Source organism: Pantherophis guttatus, chromosome 4 (assembly GCF_059756535.1).
Source record: "Pantherophis guttatus breed Tessera chromosome 4, ASM5975653v1, whole genome shotgun sequence".
Classification (NCBI taxonomy): Eukaryota; Metazoa; Chordata; class Lepidosauria; order Squamata; family Colubridae; genus Pantherophis; species Pantherophis guttatus.
This window is the reverse complement of record NC_142066.1, coordinates 32145636-32168731: the sequence shown is the minus strand read 5'-3', so window position 1 is coordinate 32168731 and position 23096 is coordinate 32145636. Positions and strand designations below refer to the sequence as shown.

The window sequence follows — 23096 nt, the reverse complement described above, 5'->3', positions numbered from 1 at the left end:
ACAGTAAAAATTATTCTGACTTACATATTTGTAGTGGCTGGTGTTTTGCATGAAATGTAAGTTAACTTCAAATATAAGTTTTTGCACATTGCTAAAAAGCTGAATTAAAGCTGAATCTATAATGTTCATTTTTTGTTGGCATGGACTTTGAATTATCTTCACAGAGAACATTAATTTGTCCTCCCCCATCATCCTGCACAATTTGGAAAGCTGGAGAAAGCATAAGATTTGCACAAGGTGGAAACAACGCATGGAGAAATGCTAGTGAAAACGTGCAAGGCAGTACCGTGTGTATGAAGCCACAGCCTTCATCATCCTCCATTTTACCTGTTGAGCGCATTGCACATCTCAATGGTGACCAAGACGGACAAAGCCATGGTCATGGGGACAGAGGACTCAAAGATCTCACAGTCCAAGCCGTCAAAGGAAGGGTGGTCTTCTGTACATTGCATGAAATGGGACTAGGAGAAAAAAAGAAGAATGGGGAAAAGTGAAATTAAGACTGAACAGGCCTTTTCTGAATTTAAAAAGCCTTCATTCCTCATACGATACTTGTCTCCCACAACTTAGAGCAATCGAAACTCACCAACTGATGGTAAGTCACTCCAGGTCCATCCTCAGCATATATGAACCACCAGGCAGCAGCCCCAACAGTGGCCGCTCCGACGTACACTGTAGGCAGAACAAAAATGAAAAATTATCATAAGCAAAAAAAGGGGCCGGTGATAGCAGAAAGGGGTATCTCCTCAAGGATGATTGTTGAGAAACTGGAATGAAAGGGCTGGGTTGGGTTCTTCCTTGCGCCATGATGGTATAGTGGTTAGAATGCAGTACTGCAGGCTAATTCAGCTCACTTCCAGGAGTTCAACGATCCTGACTGGCTCAAGGTTGACTCAGCCTTCCATCCTTCCACAGTTGCTAAAGTGAGGACCCAGATTGCTGGGGGCAATATGCTGACTCTGTAAACAACTTAGAGACCTGTGAAGCAGTATATAAATCTAAGTGCTATTGCTATTATTTATCTGGTGAATGCATATTTTGCCTTAATCTAATGGCTCTGTTTGCAAACATATAATAATAAGTATGAACAATATGCAACTGACTGAGGAATAAACCAAAGATAGCCTAATTGTACCAGGCTGGGTCATGCAGAAGATTTGTGTTTGCCTAGGATTTTGGAGATAATACAGATTGCTGTGCTGAGATTACTGTTAAGTCACATAAAACAAGGATGAGGATACAGACTTGGCTTCACAGTTAGAATATAGGGCCAAAATATATGTTATAGATCCAAAGCTATAGACCAAGGTATCAGCTATGGGAGGAAAGCACCTACTTCCAATGGCCATGTAGCGGAAGAAGAGCCAACCACTAATCAGGGGCTCCTTGGGGCTACGTGGTGGCCTGTTCATGATGTCCAAATCAGGGGGGTTAAAACCCAAGGCAGTGGCTGGAAGCCCATCTGTCACCAGGTTCACCCACAGCAGCTGTACAGGGATCAAGGCTTCAGGGAGACCTAGGGCGGCTGTAAGGAAGATACTGGGATGGGGAAATGCAGAAAAGAAAGACAAGCATGAGATCAAAGAAGTCTTTGGGAGGCAGGAACATGTGACATCATCACTTGGGGGGGGCCACAGATCTCCCTACTATAGTTACTCGGTATTGATTTGTCCCACTGCAAAACCGTTTTCCAGACAGCCTGGTTTAGCTTTGAAGCTGGCCAGATGACAGCGTGCGAAGCCCCTTACCAGACAACCTCACCCACATTAGAGGAGATGAGGTAGCGAATGAATTGTTTCATATTGTTGTAGATGGCCCGGCCTTCCTCCACCGCAGCCACAATAGTGGAGAAGTTATCATCTGCCAACACCATTTCAGAGGCAGTCTTGGCCACTGCAGTGCCAGAGCCCATGGCAATCCCAATTTCCGCTTTCTTCAAAGCTGGGGCATCATTGACACCATCACCGGTCTATCAGGAGACAGAAAGAGAGAGGAGGGGAGGAAGGAAATAGAGAGTTAACTGAGATATAAAGAAATAAATATTGAAAAACCTCCAGGTTCCAAAACTGAACAATCCTCCTTGATGAGGGACATGATTGCATCATTAGGTGGTCCTCCATTTTCAGAAAAGAACGGAAAAGAGGACATTAAAAATATCTTAAGTGATATGGGAAGCTACCCCCCACCTCTAGAAAATGAAATATTTTGAGAAATATTTAAAAAGGAGGCAGAATAAAATATTTCCCCTAAAAGAGAAATCTTAAAGAATCTTAAGGCAGACAGAAACTCAGAGCCCCATCTCCCTCCTCCCAGCAGATATTTTGTGCCCATTAAAGACTGGGCCAACCTATCTACAAAACAAAAGAACCTAAACCCTCAGGGTGATGGGATTAAGACATGACCCTCCAGGACATAATAGGATTAACCCACTAGCAGCAGAGCTCACTACATTGAACAATATCCTAAGGACATTGCGTCAGCCAAAACTTCAACCAAGCTTGGCTCAGACAAACTCCTAGGATTTGTACATAGCACCATGGAAGTCTGACAACAGTCAATAGAATACACGTTCTTGCACAGGAACAGGAAGCTCAAGTTCAAAGTCCAAAAGAAGATACAAATACCCCTCACTCTCAACTCCATGGGTTCAGCTGCACTAGAGAACCATGTGCTTGGTGGTTCTGCTTTATCATTAAACCATCTTTCCAATCAGCCTCCATGTTTCCAGTGTTTTCCTCCCGGCTTGGAACTAAACCAAATGGATATTTCATCCAACAGTGAGCAATTCCTGAAGGGGATACCTGAAATGTTTCCTGATGCTTCCTAATGACATCATGCTCCTTCAGAGCTCTTGTTAAAAGTAACAGGGTTCTGTTATTTTTATTATTTTAGCATTTATTTTAAATTTAAATTTAATTTAGTTTGATTTTATTCATGATTCTTTGGAGTGTCCACTGGTTTGCCTCTGTATGTATTTTTAAAAGTTTGGTATAGGAGGAGACATGGTTCTCTTTTGTTAATTAATCCTCAAATCAAACGAGTGAAAAGGGGGAAACGTAGAAAAATTTCTTCCCTAAATAGCTGAAATGAAAAGAGATGCTCGACTGTTCACCTAACAGTCAATTGGGAAAATGATTGATTCTTTTATATAGTTAATTTCTACAGCATCCAATCTGAACAGCACACACTCTGTTAGAGAGTAGTTCCCTGAAGGTGGGCTTTTATTCTTTTTAATGAACATCAGGCTACAAAAATGTAAACAGTCATATAATTTTTACATGTTGTCCTCAACTTGCAACCATTCATTTAGTGACCATTTGAAGATGCAACAGCACTGAAAACAGTGATTTACGACTGGTCTTCACACTTATGACTATTGCAACATCCCCATGGTCACATGTTCATAATTTGGGTGCTTGGCAACTGGCATAAATATACAACAATTGTGGCATTCTGCGGTCATATGATCACCATTTGCAACTTCCAACGAGCAAAATCAATGGGGGAAGCAGGATTTGCTTAATGACCATGTGATTCACTGAACTACCTCATGGCAACAAAGGTTGTAAAATCAGGAGAAACTCACTGAACAATCACCTTACTGAACAACAGAAATTCCAGTCCCACTTGGGGTCGTAAATCGAGGAACTACCTGTATTAAATTTCCCTAGTGCCCATTCAGTCATCCAAATCTAATGATGGGGGTAATTCCCTGCCCACATATCATCATAATCATCATAATCTTTTAACAACCCCATAATCCCTTGTGGGGTGGAGTCTGGGCAACTGAATGGAGTTAGGAGAGTGTTTAATGGTCTTCCTGTTGCCAATGGGGAGTTTTGTTCAGCAGATATAGTCTCACTATGCCCAGAGAGAGAAATATCTGCCTCTACCTAGGATTGAACTCACAGTCTCCTGATTGTGAGCCGAGAGCTCCACCTCTAGGCCACCCCACCATTCCTTCCCTGCCCACATATATTCCATCTATTCACCATGGCAGTGATCTCATCGAAGCTCTGCAGGAACTCCACGATCTTTGACTTGTGCGTGGGCTCAACCCGTGCAAAGCAGCAAGCTCTTTTGCAGGCTTCCCGTTGCTCAGCAGCGGGCAAGTCGTCGAACTCTCGGCCAGTGTAGGCTCTGCCAGTCACTTCTTCATTTTCGCCGAAGATGCCGATGCGGCGACAGATGGCAATAGCGGTACCTTTGTTGTCGCCGGTGATCATGATGACGCGGATGCCAGCTTCACGGCACAGTTCAATGGATCCTGAGACTTCTTTACGGGGGGGATCCAACATTCCTACGCAACCCACAAAGGTCAGGTCAATCTGCGAAGGTCAGAAAAAAGATTACGAGTCGGACTCTACTAGCCCATACATCCTTTCACTAGATAGCCTCCATCTGGTCTTTATATCACGTTTATACCATGTCAAAGGCGGGAATGCTTGCAATTAAGATAAATTCAAGTTCAAGTTGAATTCTCTGATCGCCTTTTCAATGAAAACATGGATTTTTGTAACCCAAATGGTGACACATCACAACCTTGTGATTGATGTTATTGATCTTTTAATAGTATCATTTCTGTTGTCATTTGTAAGCTATTGAGTTTCTTTGAATATGGAGCAATTTAGAAACTAAAATAATGAATAAATAAAACTTTTCATTGAATAGATCTACTATAATATGGTAGCTGGAGGGGAGAATTGGATTAAAATCTCCACAAAGTTTGTGATGATGGGAAGTTTCTCCCAGACTAACCTAAATTACAGCTCACTTGTGCATATAGGAGGGGGAAGAGTTTTATATGCTAACTCAAGTTCCTTGGAGAAGAAATAGAGAAAATAAAATAGAGAAGAATTAATAGGAGATAAACTAGGAACAAAGAAAAGAAGAAAGTGGTTGGTTCCTGCTTTATTGTTCATACAGTGCACTGAATCAAAATGTCAATGCCACTTTTTATTTTGGTGCCTTATATCACCTAGTGTGACTTCAAAAACAGGATGTATGGTTCAGTGGCTAGCATGAACTAGGTAATGGTGATTTATTCAGTAAACCATGGTTAAACAGACCATGGCTTAACATACAATTGGATGAGCACATTGCTTATATGTCCAACACGTGGCTTGGCCTGTTGTCCTTCAGAGTTCTCAAGAAAGCAGAGATTGAGAGGAAGGAATTGCTCTTATATGACTAAACATAAAGCAATTGCCTTCCATTTTTGCCACCAGGGCTCTGGTGTAACTTTAAAGATCATGGGCACAGGCCATTCCCACACTCCATAATCAAGCTATATAGTATCTAAACGTCAATCAAGGTGTTTTTTTCCCAGTTGCAAAGCGTGCATTTCCCTTTATGCATACTTGCACATGTGAAAAATTTTATGATAATCCATACATTTAAATTGCTGTATTGTCTTAACATGTATTTACTGAGCTTTATATTTCATACTGCCATGAAAATACTGTTTAATTCAGTTTCATCATTTCTTTCATGAGAGATCCCTGCTCCTGGAAGTTGACCTGGGAGTTTTTCAGGGGTGAAATCCAGCAGGTTCTGACAGGTTCTGGAGAACCGGTAGTGGAAATTTTGTGTAGTTCGGAGAACCGGCAAATACTACTTCTGGCTGGTCCCAGAGTGGGGTGGGAATGGAGATTTTGCAATATCCTTCACCCAGGAGTGGGGAGGGAATGGGGATTTTGCAGTATCCTTCCCCTGGAGTGGGGTGGGAATGGAGATTTTGCAGTATCCTTTCCCTGCCACGCCCACCAACCTACGCCCACCAAGCCACACCATGCCCACTAAGCCACGCCCACAGAACTGGTAGTAAAAAAAATTTGGGTTTTACCACTGGAGTATTTGCTACCTTTTGAAAACTCTGAGATCAGTTTTCAGAGGAGGGGTCTTTTGCAAAGGAAAAGAAGAAAATAAATTAAACAGCATTTCAGGGCAGTATGCTATATTTTAAGATCAGTAAGTACATTTTAAGATAATATAGTAATTTAGACTAACATGCACACTTAATCTTCAAAGTAAATAGAATTTAGAATATCATAAAAATGTTGTATCCAACCTTGGTGATTTTAAGACTTGTGGACTTTAATTCTGGGAATTGAAATCCACAAGTCTTAAAGTTGCTGAGGTTGGATACCCCAGCTCTATAGTTTTCATTAATAACCTACCACTAGTGGTAAACTTTACCTCATAATCAACAAATTTGGTGGAATCTTCTAAATTCATGTCTTCTCTCTTTGGTGGGGTGTCACGAGTGGCCAATGCCAAGCAACGGAGGGTATCCCGTCCTGTGCCCCACTCTTTGATGACTCCCAATATGTGGTCCTTAACAATGCCAGTGAGGGGAACGCGTGTGGTGCCCACACGAACATAGTTACAACGATCAATCACACCCTCAGGGGCACCCTGTGAAGACACAACAAAAGTAACAAGCATTGTCACTCGTGGAGAAAGTGGATAGAATAGCAAGCAATATGACTACGTAAATGTCTGAATCAGGTCATAAAACTTTAGCATAGAAGTTCTCTTTCCTTTATGCGGAAGAGTAAATCGTAGATATAGTAATCTGAAGGTCCATCACTGAATTGTATGACTGCTGAAGGAGGTTCAGATAACTGAAAGTCTATCCATTATTTCCCCCTTTCCCTCCAATAGGAGAAAATTTACAAATAAGAACAAAACTAACTACAAAAAAGAATCAAGGATCTCGTCTTCTCCCTGATATGATGGTCCATGGAAATATTCCAGGCTAAGTTGGATGCCAAGCTAAGTTCCACCTGAACAGTTACCATTTGTATATATCAGGTAGTCCTCAACTTACAACCACAATTCAGCGCAAAATTTCTGTTGTTGAGCGAGGCAGTTGTTAAGTAGTTTTTGCCCCATTTTACAACCTTTCTTACCACCATTGTTCACCGAATCACTGCAATCGTTAAGTTAGTAACATGGTTGTTAAGTGAATCTGGCTTTCCCATTGACTTTGCTTGTCAGAAGGACACAAAACATAATCACACGACTCTGGGATACTGCAACTGTCATAAAAATGAACCAGTTGCCAAGCATCCAAATTCTGATCACATGACCAAGGGTATGCTGCAAATGTCATAAGTGTGAAAAAAGTTGTAAGTCACTTTTTTCAGTGCCATTGTAACTTTGAACAATCACTAAACTGATGATTGTACATCAAGGGCTATCGTTGGGAAAGTCAACTAGAAAAAATTAATTAAATTTAGAATAGAGGCAGAGAGTGAATTCCTATTTCCCCTTGTGGGTCACTGAGACGGGCCACAGAGAAGTGTACTACCAACCTTGATAAACATCTTGTTACCAACAGCAGCCCTGGAAGCTTTGGCTGGAGAGCAATAGACAGACATGGACTTCCTGTCACGAGAGAACTCCAAGGTGAATTCCTTCTTCATGAGTTGTTTGATCACCTGAACAAATGTAAAGCAGAGGGAGAAAAAGAGAGTTAAACCTTACTTTGCTTCACAAAGAACCACAGCAAATGAATGAGATGAATCCAAACAACGGATCCTCCAAATATACTAGGCTTGGTTTCAGTGGTGGGTTTCACATTTTTTTACTACTGGTTCTGTGAGTGTGGCTTGGTGGGTGTGGCATAGCTTGGTGGGCATGGCTTGGTGGGCATGGCAGGGGAAGATACTGTAAAATCTCCATTCCCTCCCCACTCCAGGGGAAGGTTATTGCAAAATCCCCATTACTTCCCGATCAGCTGGGACTCGGGAGGCAGAGAATAGATGGGGATGGGGCCATTCAGAGGTGGTATTTACCGGTTCTCCAAACTACTCAAAATTTCTGCTACCGGTTCTCCAGAACTGGTCAGAACCTGCTGAAACCCACCTCTGCTTGGTTTCCAATATTAGCCCAATGCAGAGGGGATGGCCATCTCTGGAAAGTATGTAATGTGAGAATAATCATCTTTTTTGAGTCTCAGAAGAGACCCAAATACACCTGGAGAAGGCCATCAGAGGATGGCTCTTAAGATTGCAAGAAAACAAATAGATTTTTCAGTACCACAACAAACAAATCAGACTATTTAATTAAATATCAGCTTCCAGGTGATGCTACGTATGTCTACAGCAGCTAAAATAGCAAATGGCCAGTTAATAGTTAATTAGTTAATAACTAAGCCACCAATAATTTGGAATAATTTGGAATTGTAAGCCACCCAGAATTATCGATTGAGGTGGATGGCTGTAGAGAATAAACAAACAAACAAATAAACAAACAATAAATAAATAAATAAATTTATTATAGCATCACCTTTCATAGACTATAATTTAGTTCATCAAACCCACTCCAGTGATGTCCGCTACAAAGCAGAATTGACAAATTACAAAAAAGGGGGGAGAAATGGTACTTGGATGAGTTATATCCCCAGAGAATCAAGCCCCTAACACAAACACATTATTACTGTTGTGTTCCTCCTGTGCTCCACAGAACAGTGCCTCTGCATTCCAAACTGTTCCACAGCAGACCATGGGGGAATCTTGAAAACTTCAGTATAAACAATGAATATTGTGGCATGAAAACAAATTGCATGAACTTTACAGTGGAGGTGGACAAGGCACCACTCAGTGACCAAGCAATATAGGACTTTATATGGTGGAATCTGGCACTAAGTTGCAGAAGGAAGGGGTGAAGACCATTGAGTCTTTGGTATGAAGAAAGAGATAGGAGAAGGAATCCTCCCTAAATCTTCACAGTATTAATCTGATAGTAATACAGAGTATGCTTTAATCTGGCAAGTTTCTGCCTATACGCGAACAACAAAGAAACTACTTTGAGAAGTTAATCATGGCCGTCTTGGTTCCCTGTGCCTGGCACTCTACTAAGAGTCAGTTCCTGGAAGAAACATGTACTTACTGAGTTGCAGGCATTGGCACGGTCCACCTTGCTGAGATTTCGTACATCTGTATTGAAGACATTCATCTTTTCTACCAAGCAGGTAAGGGCAGTTTCAGTGGCCTCACCAACCTTCTCATATACACCTTTGGACTGGGAAAGGGAAGAATCAGAGATATGATTTAGGTATACCAAAATGTGATCATGAAATTCTTGGGGTGTATTACTGATATCAAGATTCAGCTTTGCAGGAGGGCAGTACAGTTGGGAGCAAGAATGATTTATTTAATATAATTTGAGAAAACATCTCAGACTTGACCCTCCCTAATTCTCATGAAGAAAAAGAGAGGGTTGGGGAGAGAGTATTCAGACTCGCAATGTTCTATTACGGTGACTATATAATAAAAGAAATTAGCATTCATAACTTTGGTTTTCTAGTCTGCTCTACCTCAAAGGACTAACTCTTATCATTCTCAGGTCTGTTTTGCAGGCTTATAACTAGTCTCTGATATTGTTGCTGTTCTTTGTGCCTTCAAATTAGTCTTTACTCCTGGCAACTACCATTCATGGATAAGTCCAGGCAGATATTTGGGGACTTTTTCAGAAGTGATAAAGACTGGCTCCAAGTCACCCAGGTGGCTTTATATCTAAAGTAGGATTATAATTCCTGGTTTCTAGGCTGCTACCTTTAAGCAATACACGAAACTGGCTCTCTGTCTTAATTGTCTAAATTAATGACCACTGGGTGCAGGTAGCACAATTTTATCAGCCTTGTGAGAAAAGAAACCAGCAGTAATGAATTTTGCCAACATCTGACCACATCTCCAGAAATACAAAAGGGAGGAGGAAGTTTGGACCTCTTTTTATTCCAGGCATCCCTACATTTAAGGTTTAACAGTCATTTTCTCAGCTCCAATGAACCTGCCAACTCTAATTTGGAGAAGGAAATTAGAGAATTTTGGAATCTATTCCTGCTAGAACATTGTCCAGTACTATGTATGATTCCTCTGGATGCCAGGTCAAAATCTTTATATTGCCGTTTAAGAGTTTTTAGACTCCAAAGAATTTTTTTTTTAATTTCATCTTTTTTGCTTCTGGTTTTATTAGTTTAATGATGAATTAGTTGGTTTTGTTTTATTTAGAGGTTTTGGTGAAAGGGGCTACACATGTCTCTTAATGAACAATTGGTGAGAAGTGGATGATGAAGTCAAAGAGAAGCAGTCACCTCGTTGAAATCCAGCGAAGAGTCATTGCAAAGGGCACAAATCGTGGCCAGTTCAACGAGACCATCATACTGTCCAGTTCTGACTAGTTTGTCATTCTTAAATCTGCATGTGCAAAAAGGTTTTTAAAAGTGTATTTGCTTTATTTATATAGCCCATATATATGGCCGCCCACAAAAATGACTCTGGCAGCGTACAACAAGGAGATAAAGCAATAAACATGTTAGAAACGGTCATTATTTAAACATGAGGCACATAAATTATTAGATTATTAAGAGGATCCCCCTGCAGAGATAATGACACAGCTAGGCCTTAGGAGACTTCTGAAAAATAAGTAAGGACTTCAGTTCAGGGGTGAAGAACGTTCCAGAAGGTGGGTACTACAGCAGAGAAGGCCTGCCTCCTCATGCCCATCAGGTATCACAGATGGAACCCACGGCATGCCTCTTCTGCCAGATCTTATGGGATGGGCAGATATAATTGGGAAATGGTGGTCCTTCAAGTAGTCCAGCCCTATGCAATGAAGGGCTTTAAAGGTCAAAACCAGCACCTTGAATCAGGCCCAGAAGCAAATTGGCAACCAGGGCAGCCTGTGAAGGACGTCCTGTCTAGAAACATAAGTAATTGCTGGTGGAAAACCCATTTTAGTTAGCCAGTGCAACAGTACTACAGAAACCATATTTCAAGTATTACAAAGTCCATCCTGTGTGTCCCTCACTGCCCACATCGTTGTGTTTTGCACCAGCTGAAGCTTCTGGATACTCTTCAAGGCAGCCCCATGTAGAGTCCAATTGGAAGGTGACTAGGGCATGAGTGACAGTGAGCAGAGCCCCCCCCCCCCCAAAATCTAGGAACAGACTCAACTGGCACATAACACAAACCTCTGCAAAGGCCCTCCTAGCCATGAATGCTACTTACTTATTAAGCAAATTGTGAGTCCAGTAGGATGCCAGATTGTGCACAGGGTCTATCTGGGACAGCACACCCTATCTAGCAACCAAGGAGAGCATAGTCCTGGAACTGACAGGGCCCTAAACTCAAAGCCACTCAGTCTTGCCAGAATTCAGCTGAACCTGTTGCTTCCCACTCCCATAGCCCCCGGACACTGAGATAGGATGCCCATGGCATTGCTTAATTCAGTAGGGCTGAGATATATAATTGGAAGGAGCATAAATTGTTTCTGTGAATTATGGGAGAAGCAAAACAACAGCTAAGAAATCAAAGCATCTGGAATTTCTGGAAGAATAAATACCATATTAAGGCAAAATATGATTTATTTAGTTTAGATCTAGTATTTTCTGTGAAATTAGCCACTATAATTTCAAACCATAATAACCCATAAATTATGTGTTGGTGAGTCCAATCATTTCAACTTAAGAAAACCGTAGTTGAAGTAAAACATTATTTAGCATAATGTAAAAACTAAAGTATTGGCTTTGGTTTTTTAAAAAAAACAGAGTCTGAGTTCACATTTGTACTTACACTTCTCCTTCGGGGGCGTAGGTGGAACCAGTGATATTGAATTCATTCAAGGAACAAAAATCTCCCTCTATTTTGTCCACAACAAACATCTAGAGAAAAAGAGGAAGGAAGGAAGGAAGGAAGGAAGGAAGGAAGGAAGGAAGGAAGGAAGGAAGGAAGGAAGGAAGGAAGGAGGGAAGGAAATGTCAATAAGAATGAAGATGAGATGCCCAAAAGAAATGAGAAAAATGCTGGCATCCACCTTCAGCTCACCTTGCAAACTGACATTTGGTTGGTAGTTAGGGTGCCAGTTTTGTCGGAACAGATGACAGAGGTGCAGCCCAAGGTCTCCACTGAGGGCAGGCTTCTGACAATGGCATTTTTCTTGGCCATACGGCGAGTCCCCAGAGCTAGACAGGTCGTGATGACAGCGGGAAGGCCTGAGGAGGAAGAAAAGGAAGGAGCAAAAAGATAAGCTTGAGGAATTCATATCATGTTCAAACAAATCCACTTGGCTGACCCTTTTTGGCCCTTACTACCCATCATTATACTTCTTTTTCAGATATCATTGAGAAACTCACATTATTAGATTCCAATTTGCAACAAAGAATGCTAAGGGTTTAATGAGAAATATAACAGTATGTCATAGCCCAATAGTATAGGAAATACTTTGGATCTGAACAGTCTCTAAAATCTCAGAGTGACAACATTGTAGTAGAAAGACTGGAAAAAAGGTCTTAATTCTGTTACCTGTGTTGAAAGGCCAAGAGATACAACATTATTGTAGTCATCATCAGAAAACCTAGCTTGTGGGCAGGGGACAGATGCAGATAGACATATTGCATTTTAAGAAACACCCTCCTCTCCATCAGTCTCCCAAAATGACTGCCAGGGTGGGCCTGGGTAGTTAGAACAAACCAAAGTACCAGAAAGCAAATCTACAAGATGAGTATAACTCCTTTCACCTCTAGGATGCTCTGTGCTATCTTGGTTGATTTGGTTTTTCTACTGGTAGTCCCTGACTTGCGACCACAAGTGAGCTAAAATCTTTGTTGCTGAGGGAGACATGTGTTAAGTGCGGTTTGCCCCATTTTGGGCCCTTACTTGCCACAGTTGTTAAGTCAATCTGCAGTTAGTTACATGGTTATTAAGTGAATCTGGCGTCCTCATTGACTTTACTTGTCAGAAAGTCGCAAAAGGAGATTACATGACCCTGGGACACTGCAACCATCATAAATTTGAATCAGTTGCCAAGCATCTGAATTTTGATCACGTGACCATGGGGATGCTACAAAGTGTGAAAAACAGTCATAAGTCACTTTTTTCAGTTCTGCTGTAACTTTGAACAGTCATTAAACAAACTGTTGTAAGTTGAGAACTACCTATATTAGAAAGGTGGGCGTCCTTCCAGAGCTTGCATTGAGCTGTACTCACTCCCTTCTTTATTGTCTCAAAAATGCCTCTTTGCTCTATGCAATTCCTGGGGCTTTCCTGGCAAGAAAAAGGATGCTAGGGAATGCCACTTTTTTTGCAATCTGCTAGTTCCCCATTTGCTGTCTTTCAGTTTAAAAGAAGATTAAATAAAATCAGGTAGGATATAGAATATATGTAGCAATGCCAAGAAAAGTGTCAGTGGCACATTTAAACCTGACGTTTTGTGCTCTTTTTGGTTTTTGACTTAATGTGATTATAGGTAGCCCTCGATTTATGACCACAATTGAGCCCAATGTTTCTGTTGCTAAGTGAGACATTTGTTAAGTGAGTTTTGCCCCATTTTACCACCATGCTTGCCACCATTGTTAAGTGAATCACTGCAGCTGTTAAGTTAGTAACACAGTTGCTAAGTGCATCTGGCTTCCCCACTGACTTCTTGTCAGAAGGACCTGACCCAGTGACACTGCAACCGTCATAAGTATGAGTCAGTTGCCAAGCATCTGAATTTTGACAATGGGGATGCTGCAACAGTCATAAGTGTGAAAAATGGTCATGTCACTTTTTTCAGTCTGGTTGTAACTTTGAACTGTTAAGTGAACTGTTTTAAGTGAAGGACTACCTGTATATTATAAATTCAACCACCTAAATTTGTAAAACAGTGTTTATAGCTTAGCATTATGTATAACTAGAGCACAGCAGGGGTTTTTTTCAACAAGCCAACATGCAACAATGAGAGTTTGCACAAAGTGTAAATACTGTCACAGATAACTTAAGGCTTTGCGAGAGTATGGGTTAATATCTAAAGGGCTGGACTCCAACTCCTTCAGATCCTTTCCAGAGTTCAGCGCACCATATGTTCAGTGCAGAAGAAAATGAAAGCACAAAAATACGATGACAGCAAAAGCTATTTAAAAAAAGAAAGAAATTTGCCGGCATTCATTAAGCCTGGACAGGTGGTTGTGGGAACCTGGAATGGCCTCAACTGACCTTCTGGGATGGCAGCCACAGCGAGGGCAACAGCAATCTTGAAGTAGTAGATGGCGCCGCGGATCCAGGAGCCGCCATGTATGGGATCGTTGAAATGCCCAATGTTGATGAGCCAGACAGCCACGCAGATGAGGGAAATGACTTTGGACAGCTGCTCACCAAACTCATCCAGTTTCTGCTGTAATGGCGTCTTCTCTTGCTCTGTGGCCGCCATTTCATCGCGGATCTTACCGATTTCAGTGCTCACACCTGTGGCGATGACGATACCAACAGCTTTGCCGGAACCAATGTTCGTACCCTGGAGTGGGTTTGAAGATGAAGAGGAATAGGAACAAGAAGGATTAAAATCAGCAAAGGAAAATGGCACTCAATATATAATGGGTGGGCAAAACTAAGCTATTTTAGATAAGTACGGCTATCTACAATCTTGCATAAGTATATTGTTTCCTTTCTTAAAAATCCAAGGTCTCCAGTCCTCATGGCAGTAAAGGACATGTCTGTGCTACATCTATAGCATGTTCATGTTCAAAAAAAAAAAAAAAAAAAGGCTGGAACTATTGCTTAGGACAAGGGTCCCCAACCCCTGGTCCATGGATTGGCCCCGGACTGCGGTATGCCAGAAACAAACAAGTGAAGCCCCATCTGCTGGATGTAGGCAGCACACACAATCATGCTCCCTCCGGTCCACAGAAAAACCTCTCTCCACAGAACCAGTCCCTGGTGCCCAAAAGGTTGGGGGCCATTGGTTTTGGAAATTGTTCAAATTACTTCTGTTAGGGATCATGGAAGCCACAAAACTCCCATCCCATCACCCATTCCAAGAACCATGTGCACACCTTCTGGGATGAGGTTTTAGCACGCTACTAAATTCTTAATGAAGAAGCAAATAACAGCACATTTCCTTAACATTTGCGGAATTAGCTCATGCAAAGATAAAAGGTAAAAGAAAAAGGATGATCAGCAGATTCAGGTACAGCAGAGATTACTGAATGATTGGAGGACCTGAAGGACAGATCTTTGGGGACAGATCATCTTGGATAAAATCTTTCTGTGTGGTCACTCAGAGTCAATACTGATTGATGGCATATAGTCAATAATTTGATTACCTTACACTTGCCATGTCTCCCTAGTTGTATCTGACTTGCAATCACATTCAAATTTTTGGCTATATCATATCACACGTTCTGACAGTCATATGTTATTAACAGGAAGCATAAAATTATGGAATTTACAAGCTTGTCATTTTTCCCTGATCTCCCCAATTACCTATAGGTGAAATAAAAGTGCAATGTAATATCAGCCAATTTGCATTGTTTCTTGAGAGAGCAGGGGAAAGCAAATAAAATAAATAAAATTCTTCAAAGCACCTGAGGGTAGAACAAGAAGCAACGGGTGGAAACTAATCAAGGAGAGAAGCAATTTAGAACTAAGGAGAAATTTTCTGACAGTTAGAACAATTAATAAGTGGAACAACTTGCCTGCAGAAGTTGTGAATGCTCCAACACTGGAAATTTTTAAGAAGATGTTGGATAACCATTTGTCTGAAGTGGTGCAGGGTTTCCTGCATGGGCAAGGGGGTGGACTAGAAGACTTCCAAGGTCCCTTCCAACTCTGTTATTCTATTCTATTCTATAAAATGATATTACTTGATTGTCCCAAAAGTGCTTTTTCAAAAGGCAACTGAACTTCGTTGTTATTTTTTTTTCCTTGAAGATGTTTTGCTTCTCATCCAAGAAACTTCTTCAGCTCTGAGATGAACAAGCTTCTTGGATGAGAAGCAAAATATCTTCAGGGGAAAAAACAAAGTCCAGTTGCCTTTTGAAAAAGCACTTTTGGGGTAACCATGACCTGGGTGACTGAGAATCTCCATAGACATTCAACTGATTCTTTATCCCACTGTGTTACCAAATAAAGACAATTGGAATATAGTGTTTCGTGTCCCATTAGTATCCCTGCCATGTACTATTTGGATCAGGGACAAAAAGATGCATCAGGAGATTTTACATCTTCAGCCATGCCAATAATACTCACAGAAAACAGCATGTTTTTCTTGTCCTGATTTACAGCCCGGGGATCTGGGATAGGATCAGTATGTTTGATCACAGAGACAGATTCACCTGGGTGGAGATATAAAGGGTTAGTCCACTTGCTTCATAAAAAACAGGGTCAGGATGGCCTGACTGAATGCAAGAATTACATATTGCATAGATCAGTGTTTCTCTGTCTTGAGTACTTTAAGTTATATGGAATTCAATTCCAGAATTCCTCAGCCAGCAAGCTGGCTACTGAATTCTGGGAGTTGAGGTCTACATATCTTTAATTAGCCAAGGTTGAATAACACTGGCATAGATCATACCCAAATCTACCTATATGAATGATTTACCAAGGCACATTTCCCAACCACAGATTTATCCATAGTGTCTTATGATCTCTATATAGTCCTATCCTTCCCCTTTACAAAGTGGTTTAAAACATAGGTTCTTATCCAGGTCTTCGCTGATTGACTGAGATTTAAAAACATTGTCTCTGTTGTTATTCCCTCTTTCTCCCTTTCATTTTACCTTCTTCCCAATTATCTTATGGGCAGAATTTACTTGTTGCTAATGTATTGTGTATGAGTTCCTTACCTGTCAGAATAGACTGGTCCACACGCAGAGTGGTGGATTTGATGGAAATGAGGCGGATATCAGCTGGAACTTTGTCACCAACTGGGGAACAAAAAAAGAATAGCCTCCAGTTTTAGCCATAGAATAGTCACTATTGTTTGATGTAAAAAAATTAAAACACCTGCTGTTGACTATAGGCTAAGTCATGGCTAAGTAAACCACAATTTTCTGAATTTATCCAATTTTCCAGGCCAGCATAACTTAACCAGGTCAAATAAAAATCTAATAGTAGCATAGACACAATATACTAAGCTTGGGTAATTTTTAACCTTAGGTTAAAATCGGATTTAGCATGTTGTAAAAAACCCAATCCATTTAGTTAATTTATAGATCGGTATACTATGTAAGCTCAGAAATCAGGTTCATTCCCTAACCAGATTTTGTATATAATATATGTCCAATCACTGGGTCACAAAATAACCCTACTGAGTTTGCACAACAAATTGATTTCAGCCTATTTATGTATTATATGAACCCAACCACAAGCAAAACCATCTTCTGGACTAATAGATGTTCACTAGATGCTCCAGTCATGTCAGTCACATCATGAAGTCATTGTACAAGTGCCATAATTTGAGTCAGTCATATTATCGTGCAAATGGCATATAGCAGGGTGTCAAACTTACGATGACACGTCATCGTCATGTGACGTATCACAACTTTTTTTCCCTTCACTAAAATGGGAGTGGGTGTGGCCAGCGCGTGACACATCCGGCCCACGGGCCGCGAGTTTGACATCCCTGACCTATAGTTTCTAAAGTATGACAATTGTATGGCAACATCATGAAGCATGTGATGTCAATTGCTCAACCTACAAGCGATTGCACTAGGAACTAAGATAAGGAAGTTGAATAAGGTTTCCCTCCACTGTGAACCAAGGTATTGGCAGCCCTTCCTGTAGGCAAAACAAAGAGTTTGTCTCAGGCTATGATGTATTCAGTTCCTTTCTGTCAAAGAAGAAGGTTTATTCCAGGCTACATGTCTGCCTTAGTAGACAACTGTCCTCAGATGAAATTCAATTTCCAATCCAGATGGTTGTAAGGCATGCAAGCTACCTTATCTTTTGCTTCAGACAGCAGAATGTGTTGGGTCAGAAAGGCTAGAGATCCATTGACCCAGTTCTATATTAAGGAAAGAAAACTAATGGCAGCCACTGGAGGGCAGTAGAAGACAGTGACAAATCTGAACACTTTATGGGCAGGAGACCATCGAACAACTCAGTTAACCAGGATCATCAGAATGGGTTTTTTTTACAGTCTAGATCAGTGTTTCTCAACCTTTGTAGCTTTAAGATATGTGGACTCAGTTCCCAGAATTTCCAAACCAGCAATTCTAGGAGTTAAAGTCCACATATCTTTAAATTGTTAAGGCTGGGAAACATTGGTCTAAAGACAAAGAGCATTATTTGTACAGAACTGAAGGTAGCTTGAATGACAAAAATTTCTTACTGGGGTCAAATTCTGAAGCAAGAATTTCTCCCTGTTCAATCAGAAATAATTTTGGGATTCTCCAGTTCCCTTGACCCCATTCCCCTTTAAGATGTTCCCTGGTTTTCTTTTTAAAATGAAGTCATTTGCCTACAGTTAGTTCAGGCGGGCTTCCTCAGTCTCTCATCTTACTATCCTCCTCAGAGAATCCCTCCCAGCAAAGTTATTTAACAAACACAAACTTATGCCATACTAAAGCTGTTTATTAAAGCCGCTCTGCTCGGTTACTAGATACCTGTTCATACCTACTGCATATGGACCTTAAACTAATAAATATTGCTCAGAAATGCAGGGGAACAAAAATCCCTGTTTTCCTCAGACGATCGTCAAGGATATGCTTTAGGTATGTCAGGATTGAAGAAGGTAGGATGCAGATGGGGTGGAAGTGATTTTTTTTTTTTTTTTGCCCTGCTTCTAAGGTAGCATCCCAGTGTGGGTTTCTCCTTTGCCTGTCCCCCTTTCATCTGACAAGGCACGGTAACCCTAGATGTCCCCATGCACCCCAGCTCGCTTTTCCACCAGCGCATTAAGTGTCTCACTCTCTCTCTCTCCCTCCTTGCCTGCCTCATCACATTCCCGAGGCACCACCAGCTGCCTGCCAGTGTCCATACAAGGCGAAGCTGGTTGCTGGGCACTATCCATTGCTCCCTTGCCTTCTCTTCTTCAAGGAGATGGAGAGGTCATGGCTTCCCTAAGCAGGGAGGAGAACTCAAGACCAGGCCAGTCTAGGAGAAAGGTGGCAACAACTATGTTCCTATATTCCTGAAGTGATGCTAAAGTTGCTTGGCCAGTAACATTTAAAAGAAAAAAAGAACATAAACTATTCAATGAGCTGCAGGGGCTCCTCAGAATTTTCTCTTTGTTAAATTCTTTCCTGCAGACATTCAAGGATTTTGACTTAACGCACTCTCTCTGTCTCTTTGGTAATACATATACATATATTACCAACTATTGAATTGCCTCCTAATATATATATTGTAATGCCCATCAGCAGAGGCCAAATGCACAGGAGACTGACTACAACTCTGGTACATTTAAGAAGAAATTTAGGGAAATGAATCCCTTCCTTATGTAATTCTTGAAGACACAAGAACATTGTGTCCTTCCTTGGCATTCGGTCACTGAGGCACATGAAAGAAGGTGATAAAATCATGAATGACAGTTGGGCCAGACAAGAGCTATTCTGTGTCTTAATTAAGAACAGGGCATCTATGTATAGAAAGTTTCCCCTTTTGAGTAATTAGCATGAGAAATCAAAACAGGGAAATTTTGTCACCTTCAAACCCTGCTTGTGAGATTCCCTGGAATCGCTGGTAGCTGCTAGAGCTAGGGCGCTAGGCAAGGTCAATATTTGGTTGTGTTCTTGACGATGCCACTAAATCTTCTGATGCAGATATTTATTGATCAAAATATATATTAGGATGTTTTTTTAATAAGCATATATTTAAGGATGTGAGGATCAACACAAAAAAAGCATGACCAAGGAACTGGGCTTTCAGTATTAAAAAGAATGAGTTGTGGAGAGATTGAGAGTTTCTAGTCCTGCATTCTCTATAGAGGGAAACATTTACTTCTACGTTTTTGGAAGCTGACTTCGATGACAAAGTATTTTGTGCATCCACATGCACGCATGCATTGTTTTATTGATATTTGAGCTGGAGTTTTAATTTCCCATTGGATTTTTAATTCTCCAGGACAAACTGGTGTGGGATAGGACCAGGCTGGGCAGGCAGAGGTCCTATTTTAAAGGGAATGGTCCAAATAACAGTAACAGAGTTGGAAGGGACCTTGGAGGTCATCTAGTCCAACCCCCTACTCACGCAGGAGACCTGTACTAGGGATTCGAACCGCCAAACTGCCGACCTTTTTGATCAACAAGCTCAGTGTCTTAGCCACTGAGCCACCTAGTCAAGCTCGCTGACTGGAAATAGAAGGGCTTTAGTTTCTAAAATGAGATGGGAGGGGCTTCTTGTGGCCTACCAACTGTTAGCAGCCAGCATATTGCTTGTTCAGTTGCAATGATAAGATGTCTTGCGTTCTACTTAAATTAACAAATCCTTTCAAAACTTACACTTAAATGTATAGACTCAAAAAAGCAAAAACATTTTCCCTTCACCCTTTGTCCTATTTGCTACACATAAGTAGGAGAATATGAATTTTATATAAAGTCTGTCCTTTTTTTTTTTTTTTTAGCAATGCAGTGTTTCTCTTTTCTAGGCACACAGAAGTAACCACTCTGTTCTCCTTAGTGTGAATGTGTGACAAAAAGGAAAGCAAGAAAGAGGCTACAAGACCTCGTGAGGGAGACTGCTCCATCACATGGATGGATGGATGGATGGATGGATGGATGAATGGATGGATGGATGGATGGATGGGCGGCTGCCCTTTATATTTTAGAAACACTTGTGCAACTGGCCCCAAGAGTAAATGATCTCTGAATTAAATTAATTTAGAAAGGAGGAATGATCTGGCTGCTAGCCCAGCTCTGAGGGCAGCTGTTATCCAGTAAGTGCAGCTGAAGGGGATTCCTCAGGGCTCTGCTTTCACTGCTCCACCTCCAGCCTTCACTCTCCATGGGGACTGTCTGTTCCCAAAACATCCCTCTCGCCTCTATTCCAGGGTCAAGACAGGGCAAGCCCAAGGAGTAAACAAGCTCCATGATGGAGGGGTCTTGTTCAGATTTTGCTGAAGCAGCATCTGCAGAACTTCCTGTCGATCTGAGGCTGAAGAAAAACACTATCTAACCCAAACGAAAATAGCTACTGTTCTCCTGATTTATGAGAAATGGCTGCTCCAGTGTGACCCAATAGGGTACCTCCTGGAGTGGCAGGGAAAATGGGGAGAAGTAGGTGCCACATCTGGATTGGAATTCTCGGCCTTGCACAAAATGTCACTGGAGGAAGAGGCTGGCAAAAGCAGACTTCTAAGTGTATAAGGCAGACAGGAGGAGAAAACACTGGCTTTAAATGAGGTTTGCAGCAATATATTGTCACAGAGAGAGGGAAAAAAACCTAGAGTGGGTAGTCATTGATACAATTTCTAACAGGAAGTATTTACAGTAGAAATAGACATTGGCAGAACGTTTCACATACTGGAAATTCAAAATCAGGTCAGTTCCTTCCTTTAATTCATACATGGTTGATGTTCACTCAATTAATTTGATAAACTCTAAAATTTCCCTGAGAGAATTAGATCTCAATTTAATCTTTTCTCCTGTAATAGAAGCATTCTTGCCTTCACTGAAGGCGTTTTCCTGGGGCTAAGTTAAACTGCTCTCTACCATCCTTAACTGCAGAAATAAACCAGCACAGAATTGCTGCTCAATCCTGCCAAGCTTCAGTCTGCCTAAACTGCCTCTGTTTCAAGTCATTGCGGTCACCTTAGTTCCTTCCAAAAATTATGGATAACAAAACCAGACAGATATGACCTACCTAGAAGCTAACTTTGAACAGCATTAGAATAAGAGTTACCATAAATGCTACTTCAATGTCAATATAACTAACGATTACTTAAGCCTATCTTTGTGCATTGGGGACAAAATGATGGCCATATCATCAGGTAACAGCAGATAAAAGATATAATCAAGGTGTTTTGTGTCCTGGTTAAGTGCAAGAGGAAATGACCTTTATTTCTTTCAGCTCACAGAGAATAATGACTTCTTTGCCACATATTCCAACTATAATTCCCCTGCTTGTCTAAGAATGGGTTGATCCTTGCTCGATGCTAAATATCTTTGCAACTCAATTGTTTAATAAAATAATGCTTCTTAATCACTATTCAATCTTTGGTCCAACCCTGTTCAAATTGAGGCAACCTGTGCAATCAATATAATACAGAAATGCTATGTCAGTGTCAACAATTGCTTCAGTTTAACAACTTGGAAGCATTTTAAAATCTTCAAGCGGAGATGGGAGGCAGAAATCTTGGCAACTGCTCTTTAGAGAGGAGTATAGCTGTAGATGATTGCTACTAGAGAATCATATCCTTATCTGGAGAATAAATATCCTCTAGAAAAGAAAGCAGTAGAGAATACTGGATATCCCTTCAACTTAATTGACCTTGATCCTACTCTATCAAGGTGTAGGGATTGGGGTGAAAGGAGAATACTGTCTTCTAGAGCAGTAGCTCCAGAAATATCTAAGCATTTTGAATGTCACTGCTAGTGGTATCTGTCATCTTCAGTCGCCTCATTTCTAATAGCTTAAGTTGGGAGCTTGAGCTTCTTAGGGATTTAAAGATTATGGAAGAGAACTTGTGGTATCCAAACTGACTCTGGTACTCACTCTATGTTTAGTCTTCTTCACCCTGGGGAATCCCCATGACCTTTAATGCTTCTCCCCCCTCATCCCCCCAACCCTCACCTGCCACTTACCTGCCACCTCTGCAATGTCACCAGGGACTAAGTCTTTGGCCTTTATTCTCTGTACCGCTTTCCTGTCAGATCGATAGACCTTGCCCATTTCAGGTTCATACTCCTTTAGGGCCTCAATGGCATTCTCGGCATTTCTTTCCTGCAAGGAGAAGGGCCATACTCTTGTTGCTTTCAATTACTGCTCGGGCCCCCTCAGCGGAGGGAAGTGCCATTCCTTTCCCCCAATGCAAGAAAACAAGCCCAAATAGTGAGCCGGGCACAGAGTAAAGATCTAAACTCCTAGTCCATTAAGCCTTGATATTTTGACACCCTGCAATTTGCTGAAAGCACTTTCATGCTCTCAGAGATTGTCTAGGTTAGAGTACAGCAATCTCCTCATGATAGCAGTCAGATAATATTCATAAGGTACATCTGAAGAACAAGCTCTATATTAAGCCACATTGTAGTGCATTTTTAGAGCATCATAGAGATACCATCACGTACTAAAGAGGGCTTTGCACCTTACATTAAACACAATGTGATTTGCTTGGCTCTGGTTTGGTGTGGTTTGTGAATGTACCCATTATGCTTTATAGCTGGCAACTTTAAG

General features: G+C 41.2%; 1 protein-coding gene across 1 annotated transcript in view; it reads right to left on the bottom strand.

Moving 5' to 3' along the window:
* The window catches only part of ATP2A1 (ATPase sarcoplasmic/endoplasmic reticulum Ca2+ transporting 1), a 40486-nt gene that overhangs the window by 6870 nt on the left and 10520 nt on the right, over positions 1-23096 (bottom strand). Inside the window, exons 6-20 of the mRNA XM_034423356.3 lie at positions 22508-22646; positions 16610-16690; positions 16014-16099; positions 13983-14280; positions 11835-12001; positions 11583-11671; positions 10103-10205; positions 8899-9030; positions 7320-7445; positions 6199-6417; positions 3993-4328; positions 1749-1969; positions 1337-1539; positions 587-672; positions 328-461 (exon numbers count right to left, since the gene is read on the bottom strand). Coding sequence (XP_034279247.1) covers positions 328-461; positions 587-672; positions 1337-1539; positions 1749-1969; positions 3993-4328; positions 6199-6417; positions 7320-7445; positions 8899-9030; positions 10103-10205; positions 11583-11671; positions 11835-12001; positions 13983-14280; positions 16014-16099; positions 16610-16690; positions 22508-22646 — 2420 coding nt within the window. The remainder of the gene's footprint in view (positions 1-327; positions 462-586; positions 673-1336; positions 1540-1748; positions 1970-3992; positions 4329-6198; positions 6418-7319; positions 7446-8898; positions 9031-10102; positions 10206-11582; positions 11672-11834; positions 12002-13982; positions 14281-16013; positions 16100-16609; positions 16691-22507; positions 22647-23096) is intronic.